Here is a 15,449-nt window from a genome sequence, read left to right as displayed (position 1 = left end):
TTATTTAATATATTGTATTTGAAACTCAGATACTAACTCTATGTTCACCTCCAGTCCTTGGGGCATATCATACAGACACTAAGCATATGCTAAGAAAAGAACATGGGAATATGTTTATCATTAATACTCTGTCCCACTTTTTTTTTTATTAACAATCCTAGGGTGACTGTGTATCCCAAAGACTGTGGAGAGTAAAACTAATGATGTGGAAATTAATATACAGGGGGGGGGAAACAAACACTGAAAGCTTAGTACAATAATATTCTTCGCTCTATGGCCTTCCGACAAATGGGGCATTCGCTCATTCGGTCTCCACAAAGCTGGCAAGTTCCGTGTCCACACATGAAGATCATGTTCTTCAACCGATCCAAACAAACGGGGCACATTGTCTGTAATGAAAGGTTTATGGAATTAATGAACATGTTTTAACAGGGAATGATGATATTTTAAAGGGATACTGTCTTGAGTGCTGCTCCAGCAGACTTCTGCACTAGCACTAGCAGCCTAACAAGAGAACAATTGGAAGGTAACCAGACAGTAGCTCCCTAACACAAGATAACAGCTGCCTGGTAGATATAAGAACAGCACTCAATAGTAAAATCCAGGTCCCACTGTGACACATTCAGTTACATTGAGTAGGAGAAACAACAGCCTGCCAGAAAGCAGTTCCATCCTAAAGTGCTGGCTCTTTCTGAAAGCACATGACCAGGCAAAATGACCTGAGATGGCTGCCTTCACACCAATATTACAACTACAAAAATACACTTGCTGGTTCAGGAATTAAATTGTGTATGGTAGAGTGAATTATTTGCAGTGTAAACAGTGTAATTTAGAAATAAAAACGACATCATAAAAATCAAGACAGAATCCCTTTAAGTAGTGCTTACCATCTCTGTATATCCTATTTTAAAAAATAAATGAAACACTTATTGCAGGCTATTTGGCACTAAATGCTGCTTTGGCTACATATTTCCATTGAGTGGCCCTCTGCAATGGCAAAAAGTAAGATCTGATAAAGATTTGGTTCTTTTTTGAGAAAGCTCAACTAGAGCGTGTGACGTGCACAACTGCAACCTGACAGGAGGATCTTTTCTGCATATCACGACCAGTCATAACAATCAGAAAAGGATATTTGTTTTACAAAACTGTTTCCGTTTAAATCAAGGGTGATGTGACATATGCCAGCAGTTCAATATAGCACTTGAAGTTTTAACTCATTTATATTTATTGCCACTAATATAGCAGATACCAAAAGTTTACTTACATTTCAACAGTAACTCACCACCTGATAAATAAATATAGTGGTAACCAGATTTATCATATAAAGGCATATGCCTGTATAACCCTTTTAGGCTCAGAAATAAATGCACCAGTAACAAAAAATAAGAGTAAAAGACCCTTACAAATAATTTCCAATATTCTATATATAAGGCATAGGGTTTTTTTTAAAAAGCATTATAATCCCACTGTAACCCCCTATATTGCCTACAGAATGGCATAAAGTCAATTAGCGTAAATATATTATAACGTACCTGTTCTTTAATGTCCTGTAACTGCTGCTGCAGCTTCTGCACATCTGCATTGACATTGGTGTTGTCCTTGTCCTTCTGTAAAGCTGGTATGTTACCGCCGGCTATAAAGGGAATTGCAGCATAAAGTAATAAGAACCAGTCTTTCTAGGAAACAGCTTTATCAGAATGAAAGGCATTTAGCATCTAGTACAGCAAGTCAACAGCAAGCTCACGCAGGATTTAAGGAGAACAGAATGCCTTTATAGGTATATAGTATCAAGTAGTAAACAATTAATGTGATAATGTAGGTATATGTGGCACTGGTTAGGGAAGGATACAAATCATCTATTGTAAGGGCTACTGTAAATTAATAAACCATCAGAATGAATTCATTTATCCCACCAGAGGGCTGTGTCAAAGTCAAAGTGTGCTTTACTAAATAAGAGTACAGCAAGGTTTGGCACTGGCAACATTGGGTTAAATAGTATTTTTTACTTTTTGAACTGTGATGAATTTGACACATCACTTTAAAGCAAAGAATACCCTGAAATGATTTGCATCATGTACACAGTGTCAGACAATTTGCAATTAGTTACGTATTTTTTGTAGATTTAGAACTACAGGAAACTATCACTATGTACTTAATTAACTACTGTGTGATAATCAGACTTTTCTCTTTTACTCCCTGCCTTCCTCTCAGTGCCCATTAACGAAGTCTGTCAGGAGTTGATGGGGGCAGGCTGAGGAAAAATGTAATAATTGCCTTAGCTTATTGGCCCATAGCTCTGCCCAACCACTCAACCCCTACAGATTGTTTAGAAAAATCACTAACTTCAATAACTTGGGTTGTGATGAGGCAGGGGCCAATATAGAAACTCAAGATAGCAGAAATTTCAAATTTTTTTAGCACAGGGAACCTTATTAAAGGCACAGTGACACTTCCTACAAGATCTATCTGTAAATCAAGGTCCCACTTATTCTAGACAATGGTTTTAAAGGAATTGTTAAGTATAAAAATAAAAACCAATATAACCGAATCTAATATAGTTAGTTAGGCAAAAATGTAATGTATAAAGGCTGGAGTGACTGGAGAAAGGGCTTGAGAAAGGGTCCTGCTAGGCCCGAAACGTTGCCACGTCTGCTCACATTTGAGCCAAATAAAGTACACCTTCAAATTTTACACAAGTTATAGTGTGCTGCAGTATATTGGATTTCTATAATTGAAGTTTGGATCCGTGGCAGGTGTGATCGAATACTGCTAAAAGCACCTGATCCGAAAGGAGATATTATCTGAGGTGAGCACTCCAATTTTGTGTGTAAAGGCTGGAGTGACTGGATGTCTGACAGAATAGTCAGAACACTACTTCCTGCTTTTTAGCTCTCTTGGTTTCCACTGATTGGTTACCAGGCAGTAACCAATCAGTGACTTGAGGGGGTACATGGGTCATAACTGTTGCTTTTGAGTCTGAGCTGAATGCTGAGGATCAATTGCAAACTCACTGAACAGTTATGTCCCATGTGGCCCACCTTCAAGTCACTGACTGAGAGTTAGAGAGCAGAAAAGCAGGAAGTAGTGTTCTGGCTATTATGTTAGACATCCAGGCAGTCCAGCCTTTATACAATACATTTTTGGCTAACTAAGAAGCATGGTACATATGTATTCATCATAAAGAAATTTCAAAAACGTGTAACAAATTTCTTGAGCAATAAAAGGGGGATTGTAAATGTACTTACCTATATCATCTGCGACATCCTCTGTACCTTTTCCACTGCAACACATAACAAACGGCACTCGGCGCTCAACCACTGCACGGCACTGAACACATTTCTTCATTAGACTTGCACAGTCTGGAAGAGAAGCCATGTTACTCACACAGTAAAACTACTGTATAACTGAAGACATCAATATAGATATGATACGGTCACAAGAACAATAACATTGGAGCCTCACAGAATAATACTTTTATGGCTGCTGGGGTAACCCCCATTGGGAAGATGCAGTAGGCAAAGAATTCAAAACTCTAAACATCAAAGACAAAATGAAAAGAAGCAAAGAATAAAACATTATATTACAAAGTTAAAATAAATGCAACTCCCCCTTTTAGGGTCAGGGCACAGAAGAAGATTAGTCGCCCGGCGACAAATCTCCACTTCTTCGGGGCGACTAATCTTCCCAAACTGCTTCCCCGTTGGCTAAAATGTAAATCACAGACGGGGTGGCACTCGGCGCAATTCGTTTCCTCGTGAGCCAACTTCGGGCGACTGTGGAAAATGAATTGCGCCGAGTACCATCCCGCCGGTGATTTACAATTTGCTTCCAATAAAGATTAAATAAATCTTATCTTTGGATCAACTACAAGCTACTGTTTTATTATAAAGGGAAATCTTTTTTAAAAATTTTCGTACTTCGGAGATTTCCGGATAAAGGGTTTCTGGATAAAGGATCACATACCTGTATAAGAAAATATCGAGTGATAATCTACAGTTAATGTATTTGTAGTTGGCTGATAAAGTTTTTTTTCTGAATGGAAAAACCTGCCATGTCTAAAAGGACCACACGTTCCAAAAATTATTATGTAAAATCTGGGAACACCAAGGTGGATAATGTTGAACAATTTTTTAAAAAAAAGTGGCTGACATCTGGCTTGGTTAAAAAAAAAAAAAAAAAAAGAGTGACTTTGGATGGGAATCTGCTTGGTACCAAGCATGATAGCATCAGATTTGCTAGTAAATGTCTAATGTCTCATAGGTGCCTTGGAGATCTTGGTGTCTAAGAGCACTTTAGCTCAGTTCTCCCACAATTTGATTGCTAGTCATTAATATAAGACCATTAATGTGAATTTTAAAGGGATACTGTCATGGGAAAAATTTTTTTTTCAAAATGTATCAGTTAATAGTGCTGCTCCAGCAGAATTCTGCACTGAAATCCATTTCTCAAAAGAGCAAACAGATTTATTAATATTTAATTTTGAAATCTGACATGGGGCTAGACATACTGCAGTTTCCCAGTTGCCCCAGTCATGTCACTCTGATAAACGTCAGTCACTCTTTACTGCTGTAGTGCAAGTTGAGTGATATCACCCCCCTCTCTTTCCCTCTTCAGCAGCCTAACAACAGAACAATCGGAAGGTAACCAGATAGCAGCTTCCTAACACAAGATAACAGCTGCCTGGTAGATCTAAGAACAGCACTCAATAGTAAAATCCAGGTCCCACTGAGACACATTCAGTTACATTGAGTAGGAGAAACAACAGCCTGCCGGAAAACAGTTCCACCCTAAAGGGCTGGCTCTTTCTGAAAGCACCAGGCAAAATGACCTGAGATGGCTGCCTACACACCAATATTACAACTAAAAAAAAATACACTTGCTGGTTCAGGAATTAAATGTTATATTGTAGAGGGAATTGTTTACAGTGTAATTTAGAAATAAAAACTACATCATAAAAATCATGACAGAATCCCTGTTTACCATCCTGCATAGGATCCATTACATAGCACAGAACGTATCTGTTGTTTGCTACATAAACATTAACTTTTTTGCCCTATTCAACTTAAATGGCTGCCCCCATGGCTACATAGCAAGGTATTTATGTAAACTACATAAGATTTTTGCTAGTGCGGGGTTATGGGGAGTTATAAAATACACTTTAATTTTTTGAAGTTAGTGGACCTTTAAGCAAATAGAAAATAACCAATAACCAAAAAAAAGTAAAAAAAGCTAATGCCTAAAAGAGCTTACAATCTATAAACACATATATGGCAAAAACTATGTGCTAATAGGCACTCTCTAGATTTGCTTTCCCAGAAGTAAAAGCAGCTACTTTAATGGCCATATACTGACCCTGTTGTTCAACAATATGATGCACACGTCTGGAACAAATTCTGTACAGACTCACTGGGCCTTATTTAAGTGTAGGGTAGGGTACAAAGCACAAAAAACTGATGCCAACTATCATTCTTTCTTACAGATGCAGAGAGACCTGCACTTTGCATCATGGGCACAAGCCTTTGCAGCTTTTGCCAGCACAGTATCCACGAGTGATAGAGGAGGCACTTACGTTTTCAGAATAGAGTAAAAGAGTACTAAGGGAAACACAATCACCTTTGTAAATGAGCCACTTTGTATAAATCTAAATCCAAGACTACAGTATACTTTTACTTACTTTCACAAGCACACATATGGCCACAAGGCTGGAAGAGCACTGCTGCCTTTTTATCCGAACAGACTACACATTCTTCGATCTGCATGAGAAGAAAGGAAGGAAGTAAAATGAGTCTGGTTCAATACTACAATCAGGGGCGATTCTTGCTATTATACCGCCTGAGGCGGCCTTCTTTCGCTGCCCCCACCCCTCCCCACGGCACTAACCTTTACAGCGCCGGAAAGGGCAGGGGCGGTCCGCGATGCATAGTGCAGAGAGCGCAATAGCGCGCTCTGCACTAGAAGAGCCGAATTTCCGGTTTGAAAACCGGAAATTCGGCTCTTAGTTACCAGGAGCGGCCCCTGGCAACCAGGTGGGCGCTGCCGCCTGAGGCGAGTGTCTCAACTCGCCTCATTGGTGGAGCGCCCCTGACTACAATAAAAAGACATAGGGAAATGTGATCACATGCTTAGGTAACAGTTTAACAGGCATGCAGCGAATTGAGAATTTGGTTCGGGATTAGGCCTTTCTCAGCAGCATTTTGCTGAATCCAAGTACCTGGCTGAACCAAAAGAAAATAATGTGACTTTTCGACACACGAAGAAGGAAGCTGAATTTCTTTTGTTGTGCGCTGCAGAAGGAGCTCTCTTTAAAGGAGAAGGAAAGCTACCGAAGCAGTATATTGCCAATAGATTAGCCACAATAGTGCAAACCATAACACTATATTTATTCTGTAGAATGCTTTACCATACACGAGCAAACAGCTCTAGAGCTCTCTCTGTTTGTTTAGGATAGCAGGTGCCATATTAGCATGCTGTGACATCGCTTCCTACTTGAATCTCTCTCTCTGCTCACTCATAGCTCTGGGCTCAGATTGCAGCAGGGAGGGGAGGAAGGAGGGGGAGAGGAGTAAAAGCATGCTCAAGCCCATGCCCTGGAGGTTTAAGCTAAAAACAGGAAGTCTGATACAGAAGCCCATGTGTACACTATAGAAGGAAAGAAATGCTCTGTTTCTTTTGACAGAGGACTCAGAGCAGTGTTATTTTGAGGGTTTACTGGTGTATTTATATAGACCTTTCTGATAAAGCTTACTTAATTGTATCCTTTCCTTCTCCTTTAAAGCCTCTTATGCAAATTAGTGTTTGGATAAGGATAATCTTTCATTAAGAATTTGAGGTTTGGCCACATCCCAAAATAATGGATTCGGTGCATCTCTAAATTCTAACCAAACAAATAGAAGGAATGTTTTGACTGATCTTATGGACATTAAGTGAAGAAGAGCACTGAAAACAGCTCCAAGTACATACCTTAGTCCTTGACTGCACTTGTTCTTTGCATAGGAGACATTTCTTAACACGTGGAGAACATAAAGAACATGTAGCAATGTGTCCACACGGGCCAAAAAGAGTATCTCTCTTTAAATCTGAGCACACCATACATTCTTCTAATGTCTCAGAATCATTGTTGATCATGGATGGACTATGGGATCCTACTTGACCACTAAAATTACAAAAAAAAAAAAATTAGGATACATTACATGATCCTCACCATCTGTCTAAAACTTAAACTATATGATTCTTCAAAAAAAAAAAAAAAACATTGTTTACTTTTTTTAAAGGGATACTGACCCACATTAGCGACTTTGATTACAAATATCCCCGTTAAAAGTTAACACAATATGGATTTTATTTTCCTCTATAAAAGACACTTTTGGGTTTTTTGTTTTTTTTACCAGACATTAGCTGCACATTTTTTCACTGGCAACAGCAATGAAGGTGGAGAACACTACTCTACCAGTCCCTTGCTTGCTAAGCTAAGCTCAGAAATTGATGCACACTGGAGAGACATCATGACCCTAAGAACAGTTCTATGGAGCAGCAACACAAGAGGGCACAGATCTTAATTTGTATTTTTTCTATTTCTGTGAAAGCTGTTTCCACAATATGCTGAACTTGGGTATAAACACAGGGGAGAAATGTACAAAAAAAAGCATACTGTAGTTATTAAAACAAACAAACATATTTTTTTTATTTCTTATTAATGTTACGTTAACATGAGTATGTGCATTTTAGCATAACAAATCTACCTGAGGTAACTGTATATTATGCTCAAATAAATTACCTGGATTTCTCCTTGTGACATTTAGCCAAAGTTTTGCAAAGGTTGGGATCTGGACAGAGGTCAAGAGGGGACTGTCCTTTTTTGTTACGTACTGCAAGATCAGCTCCATTGGCAGCCAAAAAACAGGCAATGGAGGCTGCACTTTTCTTCTCAGCTCCTTGAGTTCCAAGTCCCATTATTAACTGTATTACAAAAATGAAAAAAAGCAACCTTTTACTATTTTACCATTAATATAAATGCTTTTCAGCTGCTCCCATATTTCAGGAAGAAACCACATGAGAGGCCCACAAGACCTTTGCACATATCACTTATGGATGCCGAGTGCAAAGAGCATGAGAAATTTTCAGAAGGCACTAAGCTTAGTATTTGTTGTACATAATATGCTGTGGTGATATGTCAGTCTTAAAATTGGACCCAAAATGTCCAAAAGAACTTACGGTGTTCTTTGAAGGCTCCCAAGTAGTAGTATCAACCTTGCCAACATCCTGCATGTCTTGAAGCTGCCGCAACTGTGACAAAGTATGGTGCCGAAGGGCTTCGTGCAATGGTGTATCGCCATCTTTATCTTGGATGTCTAGTTTAGCTTCTGCACGAACCAACAGCTAAACATATACACAATTTGTCATTTACATTGACTCCATACAACACTAGCTTTGCCATCCCTTTCTCACAAACGTATAACTCTGTAACCCCCTCACACATACACACACACCTCAAGAGCACCCAGCAACTATTATGAATAACAAAATTAAATTTAAGAGCAGCATTTTTATCCTTTATTGATATTGCACAGTGCTTTACAGAGATGGGGCATGTGCTGTGCCAATGTTACTGCCACATCAGAACTCTCCAGTGTGGCAGGGATATTATCTAAAGGTGGCCATAAATGTAACGTATGATCTTTCTGGGAAAAGATCGTTAGTTTAAATACACACGTGTAGAGCTGAATCATCAGATACAATAGAATTCTACCTGTATCTGACAATTCAGCACTAACAAAGGGCGATGTCTGGGTCCCTTCAAAGACACCCGATCAAAATTTTCCGTCCAGCCGATCGATATCCAAGTCTTCTGCCGATATTGGTCGGTTTTTTCCCCACCATACACACACCAAATATTGTACGAAAATTTGTTTCATACAATATTATCTGTGCATCTATGGCCACCTTTACACTCAGTTTGAAAGAATCAAAGATGGAATCTATTGGTTCTGAATGAATTGATGAAAGGGCATGATTTGCAGGTTTTCTGCCCAAGCTGTAGTGTAGTAGTAGTAGTCATAGTAGTACAGGTATGCGACCTGTTATCCAGAACGCTCTGGACCTGGGTCTTTCCGGATAACGGATCTTTCTGTAATTTGGATCTTCATACCTTAAGTCTACTAGAAAACCATGTAAACATTAATTACACTCAATAGGCAGGTTTTGCTTCCAAAAAGGATTAATTATATCTTAGGTGGGATCATATAAAGGTACTGTTATTATTACAGAGAAAAAGGAAATCATTTTTAAAAAATTAGATTATTTGAATAAAATAAAATGGAGTCTATGGGAGACGGCTTGTCTGTAATTCTGAGCTTTCTGGATAACGGGTTTCCAGATAACAGATGCTATACCTGTAGTAGAATATAGAAAATATATAACTCATTTCAATCTTCAAGGGCATCGGTATTTTAACACATTTTTTTCTATAAAATATTGTTCTGATCACTAAATTCAACTAAATTGTCATGGAATATATCTCATGTTCTGCTAAATGAAGTCTTAAGGCTTTCAGTTTATATCTATCATACAAAAAAAAAACAGGTGTACACAGCAGCTGCTTCTTTAACACGTGGGTAAACAGCACATGTATTTTTACCCTGAGAGAAAAAAAAAAGGCTAAGTCAGTAGGGGCATCCTATAACATTAACCAGCTAGGCTCTGGTTAGCTTTATAAATGTGACACTATAAACTCTCTTGTCACTTACTCTGACAATCTGCGTATGCTGACGTTCCACAGCCAAGTGAAGAGCAGTCTGCTGGTTTACATTCTGAATGTCCAGGTTTGCGCTTCCCTGAATACAGTGATGACAAATACACATGGATCAGTTTCAGATTTTTAATTGAGCATGAAGCCAAATGACCAAACTATTAAAGGTCTGTAAGAGCTTGACATGGTGCAGGAGTGTGACACAGAGGCAGTCATAAAAATCAGGCATTTCTACATTCAGGAATCTATTCGGTGTATGTTTTGGCACTGTATGCTCTTAATTTGTTTCCTTAATTGTGCCTTAATGATTAATACATATAGAGCCTAAAGGGGTTGTTCACCTTTAAACTAACTTTTAGTACGTCATAGAGTGTACTATTCTGAGGCAAATTGCAATTGGTCTCCATTTTTTACCATTTATTGTTTCGCATTATTAACATTTTGTTCAGCAGCTCTCCAGTTTGGAATTTTAGCAGCTATCTGGTTACTAGGGGCAAAATTAGCCTAGCAACCAGGCATTGGTTTGAATGAGAAACTGAAATATAAATATGAGAGGGGGTCTAAATAGATGGATATGTAATTAAAAGGTAACAGTAAATTGTAGTTACACAGAGCAATAGTTGTATGGCTGCCGAGGTCATTTGAAAGCTAGAAAAATCAGAAGAGGAAACAAGTAATAAAAAATCTATAAAAGATAAAAAATGAAGACCAATTGAAAAGAAATGGCCAAATAACACACTGAAAGTTAACTTAAACGAAAACTTTACCCCCAAAATGAATATTTAAGCAACAGATAGTTTATATCATATTAAGTGGCATATTAAAGAATCTTACCAAACTGGTATATATATATATTTAAGTAAATATTGCCCTTTTAGATCTCTTGCTTTGAACCACCATTTTGTGATGGTCTGTGTGCTGCCTCAGAGATCACCTGACCAGAAATACTACAACTGTAACAGGAAGAAGTGTGGAAGCAAAAGACAGAACTCTGTCTTTTACTTGGCTCATGTGACCTAACATGTTTGTGTGCACCGTGAATCCTACGATCCCAGGGGCGGCTCTTATTTTTTTAAAATGGCAATTTTCTATTCTATGGCACATACTACTAAAAAAGTATATTATTACGAAAATGGTTTACTTACATGAAACAGGGTTTTACATATGAGCTGTTTTATGCAATATCTTTTTATAGAGACCTACATTGTACGGGGGGGCTATAAGCAAACTCAAGGGGCTAATCTATCTCTTGTAAGATTGCTCTTGTCATTTCTAGATATGAAGCTCTTGCCATTACTCCACAAACAAACTATGTTCCATGTCAATCCTTCGCAACTGAACATCAAACAAAAATTTGGAGGGCTTGAGCGTAAGGCCACACAAGGAGATTCGGGGAGATTTTGTCGCCTGGCGACTAATCGCCTCGTCTTTTGAGCGACTATCTCCCCGAACTGCCTCCGCGTTTTTCCCCATAGGCTACAATGCAAAGTCGCCTGCGCTAATGCACATGCGGCGATGCGTTTTCTATAGGTGCCCGAAGTTGCCTCGTGGAGGATCTTAACAAAACCTCATTGAAGAACAAAGGGTAAAATGTGCAACAGGGGCCTTCAGATAGAAAATCCTACCTGATGAACTAATAACTCTGCTACTTCAACATGATTATTCAGTGCAGCAAGATGCAAAGCAGTGTATCCGTCATCTTTCTTTTCATCTACGATCCATGGCCGAGGTAACTTGGAGAGCAGGACCCGCATAGCACTAAATAAGAAAAAGAAGTGACTAAAGAGGTACATTTGAATCCTGGTATACACAAAGATATGCTATAGGTCAAGGGTATACAAATTTTGATCTATGTTTTTGGCATTAATGTCACGTACTTTGGGCAAACCAAACTCCAAAACTTTAGATATAAAATATTCTAGGTTTCCTACCAAATTTCATTAAAAGAGACCGGTCACCCTCCAATAAAAATAGTCAGAAGGCAGTATAGAAATGACAATGATATATACAATATATTTTGTCTCTGCCTGTTTTAAACAAATTAGAAGCCTGTCAGGAAGAGCAGTACAGCAGTAGAAAACTAAAGAGATATTAAAAGCCCCTGGAATGGCCAAAATCTCCAAAAAAACACTATATGTGAAATGGCGTATAACTGACCTACATATATACATGTCTTCAAGTGGAGAGGTTTGAATTACCTTATGCTACATTAGTGTCACAATGGGAACAGGCCTTATTTAAAAACGTTTGCAACAGCTGAAATTAGAAATTGTTACAATTTTTTGTTTTTTGTTTGGAACATTTATTTTTAATTGTAACTTTGAATATAGTGCTTAGGGCCAGACACAGCATCCGGGGCTCAATTGTAAATATAATAATCTATCAGGAGTCAACTTCCTTTTCCTGCTTTCTCTTTCTCTCAGCTAGCTATGGGGCACCAATCATCAGCCATGCCTACTGGTCACTTATGTGAAAGGTAACAAATGATTGGTTGCTACAGTTGACGAGACACCCAATAAATATTAGACATTGTATTACATACCCCACTATGTACTTTAGTGCGGGAGCTTGTTTTCTCCATGCAAGCAGGACTATGGCCGCACATACATGGATAAAGAGGAGGCTACATTCTTGCAGATTTGGGGCAGACTGCATGCCAACACACAAGCTTACAGGACATTGCTACTGGCATTCCATTCAGGGTCATTACTCAAGCGGCTATTTGATGTGACAACCTGCCTTGAGAACAGACTAGTGACTCTGGCCAGTGGATTCAGCAGTAGCACAATCAGATTCATGTGTTGGACCCTTCAGGGGATGAGGATGTCGGGCAACTTCCAATGGTATAAAGCCAGAGAGGCAAGTGATTGAGACAATCTACGAGTAATGGCAGATCCCAACAAAACAATTAATGGGGTGGTTCACCTTTAAGTTAACTTTTCGTATGTTATAGAATGGGCACCTATAAGAAACTTTCAATTGGTCTTGATATTTTTTTATATAGTTTTTGAATTATTTGCCTTCTTCTGACTCTTTCCAGCTTTCAAATGGGGGTCACTGACTCCATCTAATAAACAAATGCTCTGTGTGGCTATAAATGTATTGTTAGTGCTACTTTTTATTATTTATCTTTCTATTCAAACCCTATCCGTTTCATATTCCAGGCTAGCAACCAGATTGCAAACTGGAGAGCTGTTGTATAAAAAGCTAAATAACTCAAAAACCACAAATAAAACAAAATGAGAACCAATTGCAAATTGTCTCAGAATCACGCTCTATATCAGTGGTCCCCAACCAGTAGCTCGTGAACAACATGTTGCGCTCAGACCCCTCAGATGTTGCTCCCAGTGGCCTCAAAGCAGGTGATTATTTTTGAATTTCTGGCTTGGAGACAAGATTTGGTTGTAAAAAAAACCAGAGACTCCTGTAGGCTGCAAATCAACATAGGGGCTTTCAAATAACCAATCACAGCCCTTATTTGGCATCCCCTGGGACTTTTTTCATTTTTGTGTTGCTCCCCAAATGTTTTTATTTTCACATCTTAAAGGGGTTGTTCACCTTTGAGTTAACATTTAGTATGATGTAGAGAGTGATATTCTGAAAATTTGCAATTGGTTTTCATTTTTTATTATGTGTTTTTTTTTTTTGTTATTTAGCTTTTTTTCAGCAGCTCTTCAATTTGCATCATAAACAATCTGGTAGCTAGGGTCCAATTAACCCTAGCAACCATGATAAGAGACTGGAATATGAATAGGAGAGGACCTTAATAGAAAGATGAGCAAAACAAATTATCAATAACAAATTTTTAGAGCATTTTCTTCTTAGATGGGGTCAGCAATGCCCATTTGAAAGCTGGAAAGTCATAAGAAAAAAGGCAAGTAATTATAAAACTATACAAAATAGATAATGGAAACCAATGGAAAAGTTGCTTAGAATACATGCATTTAGAAGTGATGTCTGACATCAGCATGGTATCTGAGAATGTGAGTATTTACTACAGGACCTATATTCATCATGGTTATTTAAATAAGAAACAAACTATTATTATACTAATTTCAAGGAATAAGTGCAGCAAACAAAACTCTAATTCAACTACCAACCAAAAGCTTAGGCCACTGTGGGATGCCGAGATATTCCCTTAATATTTTAGCAACCACTCACTCTTACCAGAATGCTAATTATTACTAGTTATTATTAATAAACAGTATTAATATAGCACAACTGGAATTTTTTAATGACATCTGTTCTTCTATACTTTGATGCTGACCTTTAAAGAAAATAAAAGTGAGTATTTCTGAAATATGCCTCCCCACACTTAGTAAATAACACAAGGCTGCAACACTCAGCACTGGCTTGTAACTATATATCCACTGCCTCCTATGAGACAAACTGGCTGTAGATAGTAACAATCACAAAGCACGCAATTATAGAAAATGACAGATGTCCTGGACTTGACTAGTAAGTGCCTGCCACGGCCTGCAAATGAACAAGTGACGTGAAAACGAGGTGCTGCCTTACCCTCCTATTTATAGATACGCCGTCTCCTTTGCAGTGTCCTCCCACCACCCAAATGAACAGAGAGAAAAGGATAGAATCCAATTAAAATGCACATTTTAAACTATACACTCAATAACGAGTCCTGAAACAAATCCCGTATTGATGTAAATTTATGTCGGTTACCGCTGATTGTTATTGCCTGGTTAATCTAAACAGGCATTCTACCATTCTCATATTAATTGGGCTTTGCGACGAAGGGAGCACTCACAATCCGTAGCCTTGCTCACTTGCTGTACGTGCATCTGCCCCAAGAAAGCTTAGTCAACATACGAAAATCTCATTAAACAGAGCAACAGCAGGACAATTAAAATTATTTCTTTATTTCATCGCTGTTAAAAAGTCATGAAGTGCACATACAAGCTACACTTGACGCATTTCGTGGCTATTATAAGCAACTGAAGATTGGGCCACTGAGATTTCAATGAAATTTATGAAACATGTTTAATTTTAGCAACAGGAAACAGGAGAGAGGCGCTACACTGTGCAGAATAACAATGCTCCCTCGCTGGCCCCCATAGTGATCTGTTTCATGGTGTTCACAAGATGAAAAACTTGGGGTTCTAAATAAGGCACAGTAAAGGGACCATCAAATATTAAGGTTTATGGGCCAACACAAAGGATAGAATTAGAAAACTGTCTATTTCAGGCTGCCAAAACTGAAGAGCAGGTGAAAATTCATTTGAAGTTTTGCACAGGTATGGGATCAGTTATCCGGAAACCCGTTATCCAAAAAGCTCCAAATTACAGAAAGGCCCCTCTCATAGACCCCATAATAATTAAATAATTGAAATTATTAAAAATGATTCCCTTTTTTCTGTTATGACAAAACAGTATCTTGTACTTGATCCAAACTAAGATATAATTAATCCTTATTGGAAGCAAAAATCAGCCTATTGGATTTATTTAATGTTTACATGATTTTCTAGTAGACTTAAGGTGTGAAGATCCAAATTACAGAAAGATCTGTTATCTGGAAAACCCCAGATCCCGAGCATTCTGGATAATAGGTCCATACCTGTATTGGCCTAAATTGAACGCACTAGAAATGCTTGGGGCAGAATGACAGCAGTACTGCAGAAAACAAGTGGACTAGAATGCTACAACGATGCCAAATTATAGCAAATGGTTACTTGTCATTGTTGCTGCT

The 15,449-nt window shown here is 38.3% G+C and overlaps 1 protein-coding gene across 2 annotated transcripts in view; it reads right to left on the bottom strand.

Annotated features, from left to right (window-relative positions):
* The window catches only part of mib1.L (MIB E3 ubiquitin protein ligase 1 L homeolog), a 52,138-nt gene that overhangs the window by 1,837 nt on the left and 34,852 nt on the right, over positions 1–15,449 (bottom strand). The window contains exons 13-21 of one of the 2 annotated variants that reach the window (NM_001092336.1): positions 11,371–11,503; positions 9,744–9,830; positions 8,212–8,376; positions 7,775–7,956; positions 6,961–7,153; positions 5,675–5,753; positions 3,246–3,359; positions 1,533–1,633; positions 256–389 (exon numbers count right to left, since the gene is read on the bottom strand). In NM_001092336.1, coding sequence (NP_001085805.1) covers positions 256–389; positions 1,533–1,633; positions 3,246–3,359; positions 5,675–5,753; positions 6,961–7,153; positions 7,775–7,956; positions 8,212–8,376; positions 9,744–9,830; positions 11,371–11,503 — 1,188 coding nt within the window. Of the gene's footprint in view, positions 1–3; positions 390–1,532; positions 1,634–3,245; positions 3,360–5,674; positions 5,754–6,960; positions 7,154–7,774; positions 7,957–8,211; positions 8,377–9,743; positions 9,831–11,370; positions 11,504–15,449 lie in introns of those variants that run through there. The other variant, XM_018266459.2, reaches the window with a different exon arrangement.

This window comes from Xenopus laevis, chromosome 6L, assembly GCF_017654675.1.
Source record: "Xenopus laevis strain J_2021 chromosome 6L, Xenopus_laevis_v10.1, whole genome shotgun sequence".
In the NCBI taxonomy this organism is placed as follows: domain Eukaryota; kingdom Metazoa; phylum Chordata; class Amphibia; order Anura; family Pipidae; genus Xenopus; species Xenopus laevis.
This window is presented reverse-complemented; position numbering and strand designations above follow the sequence as displayed.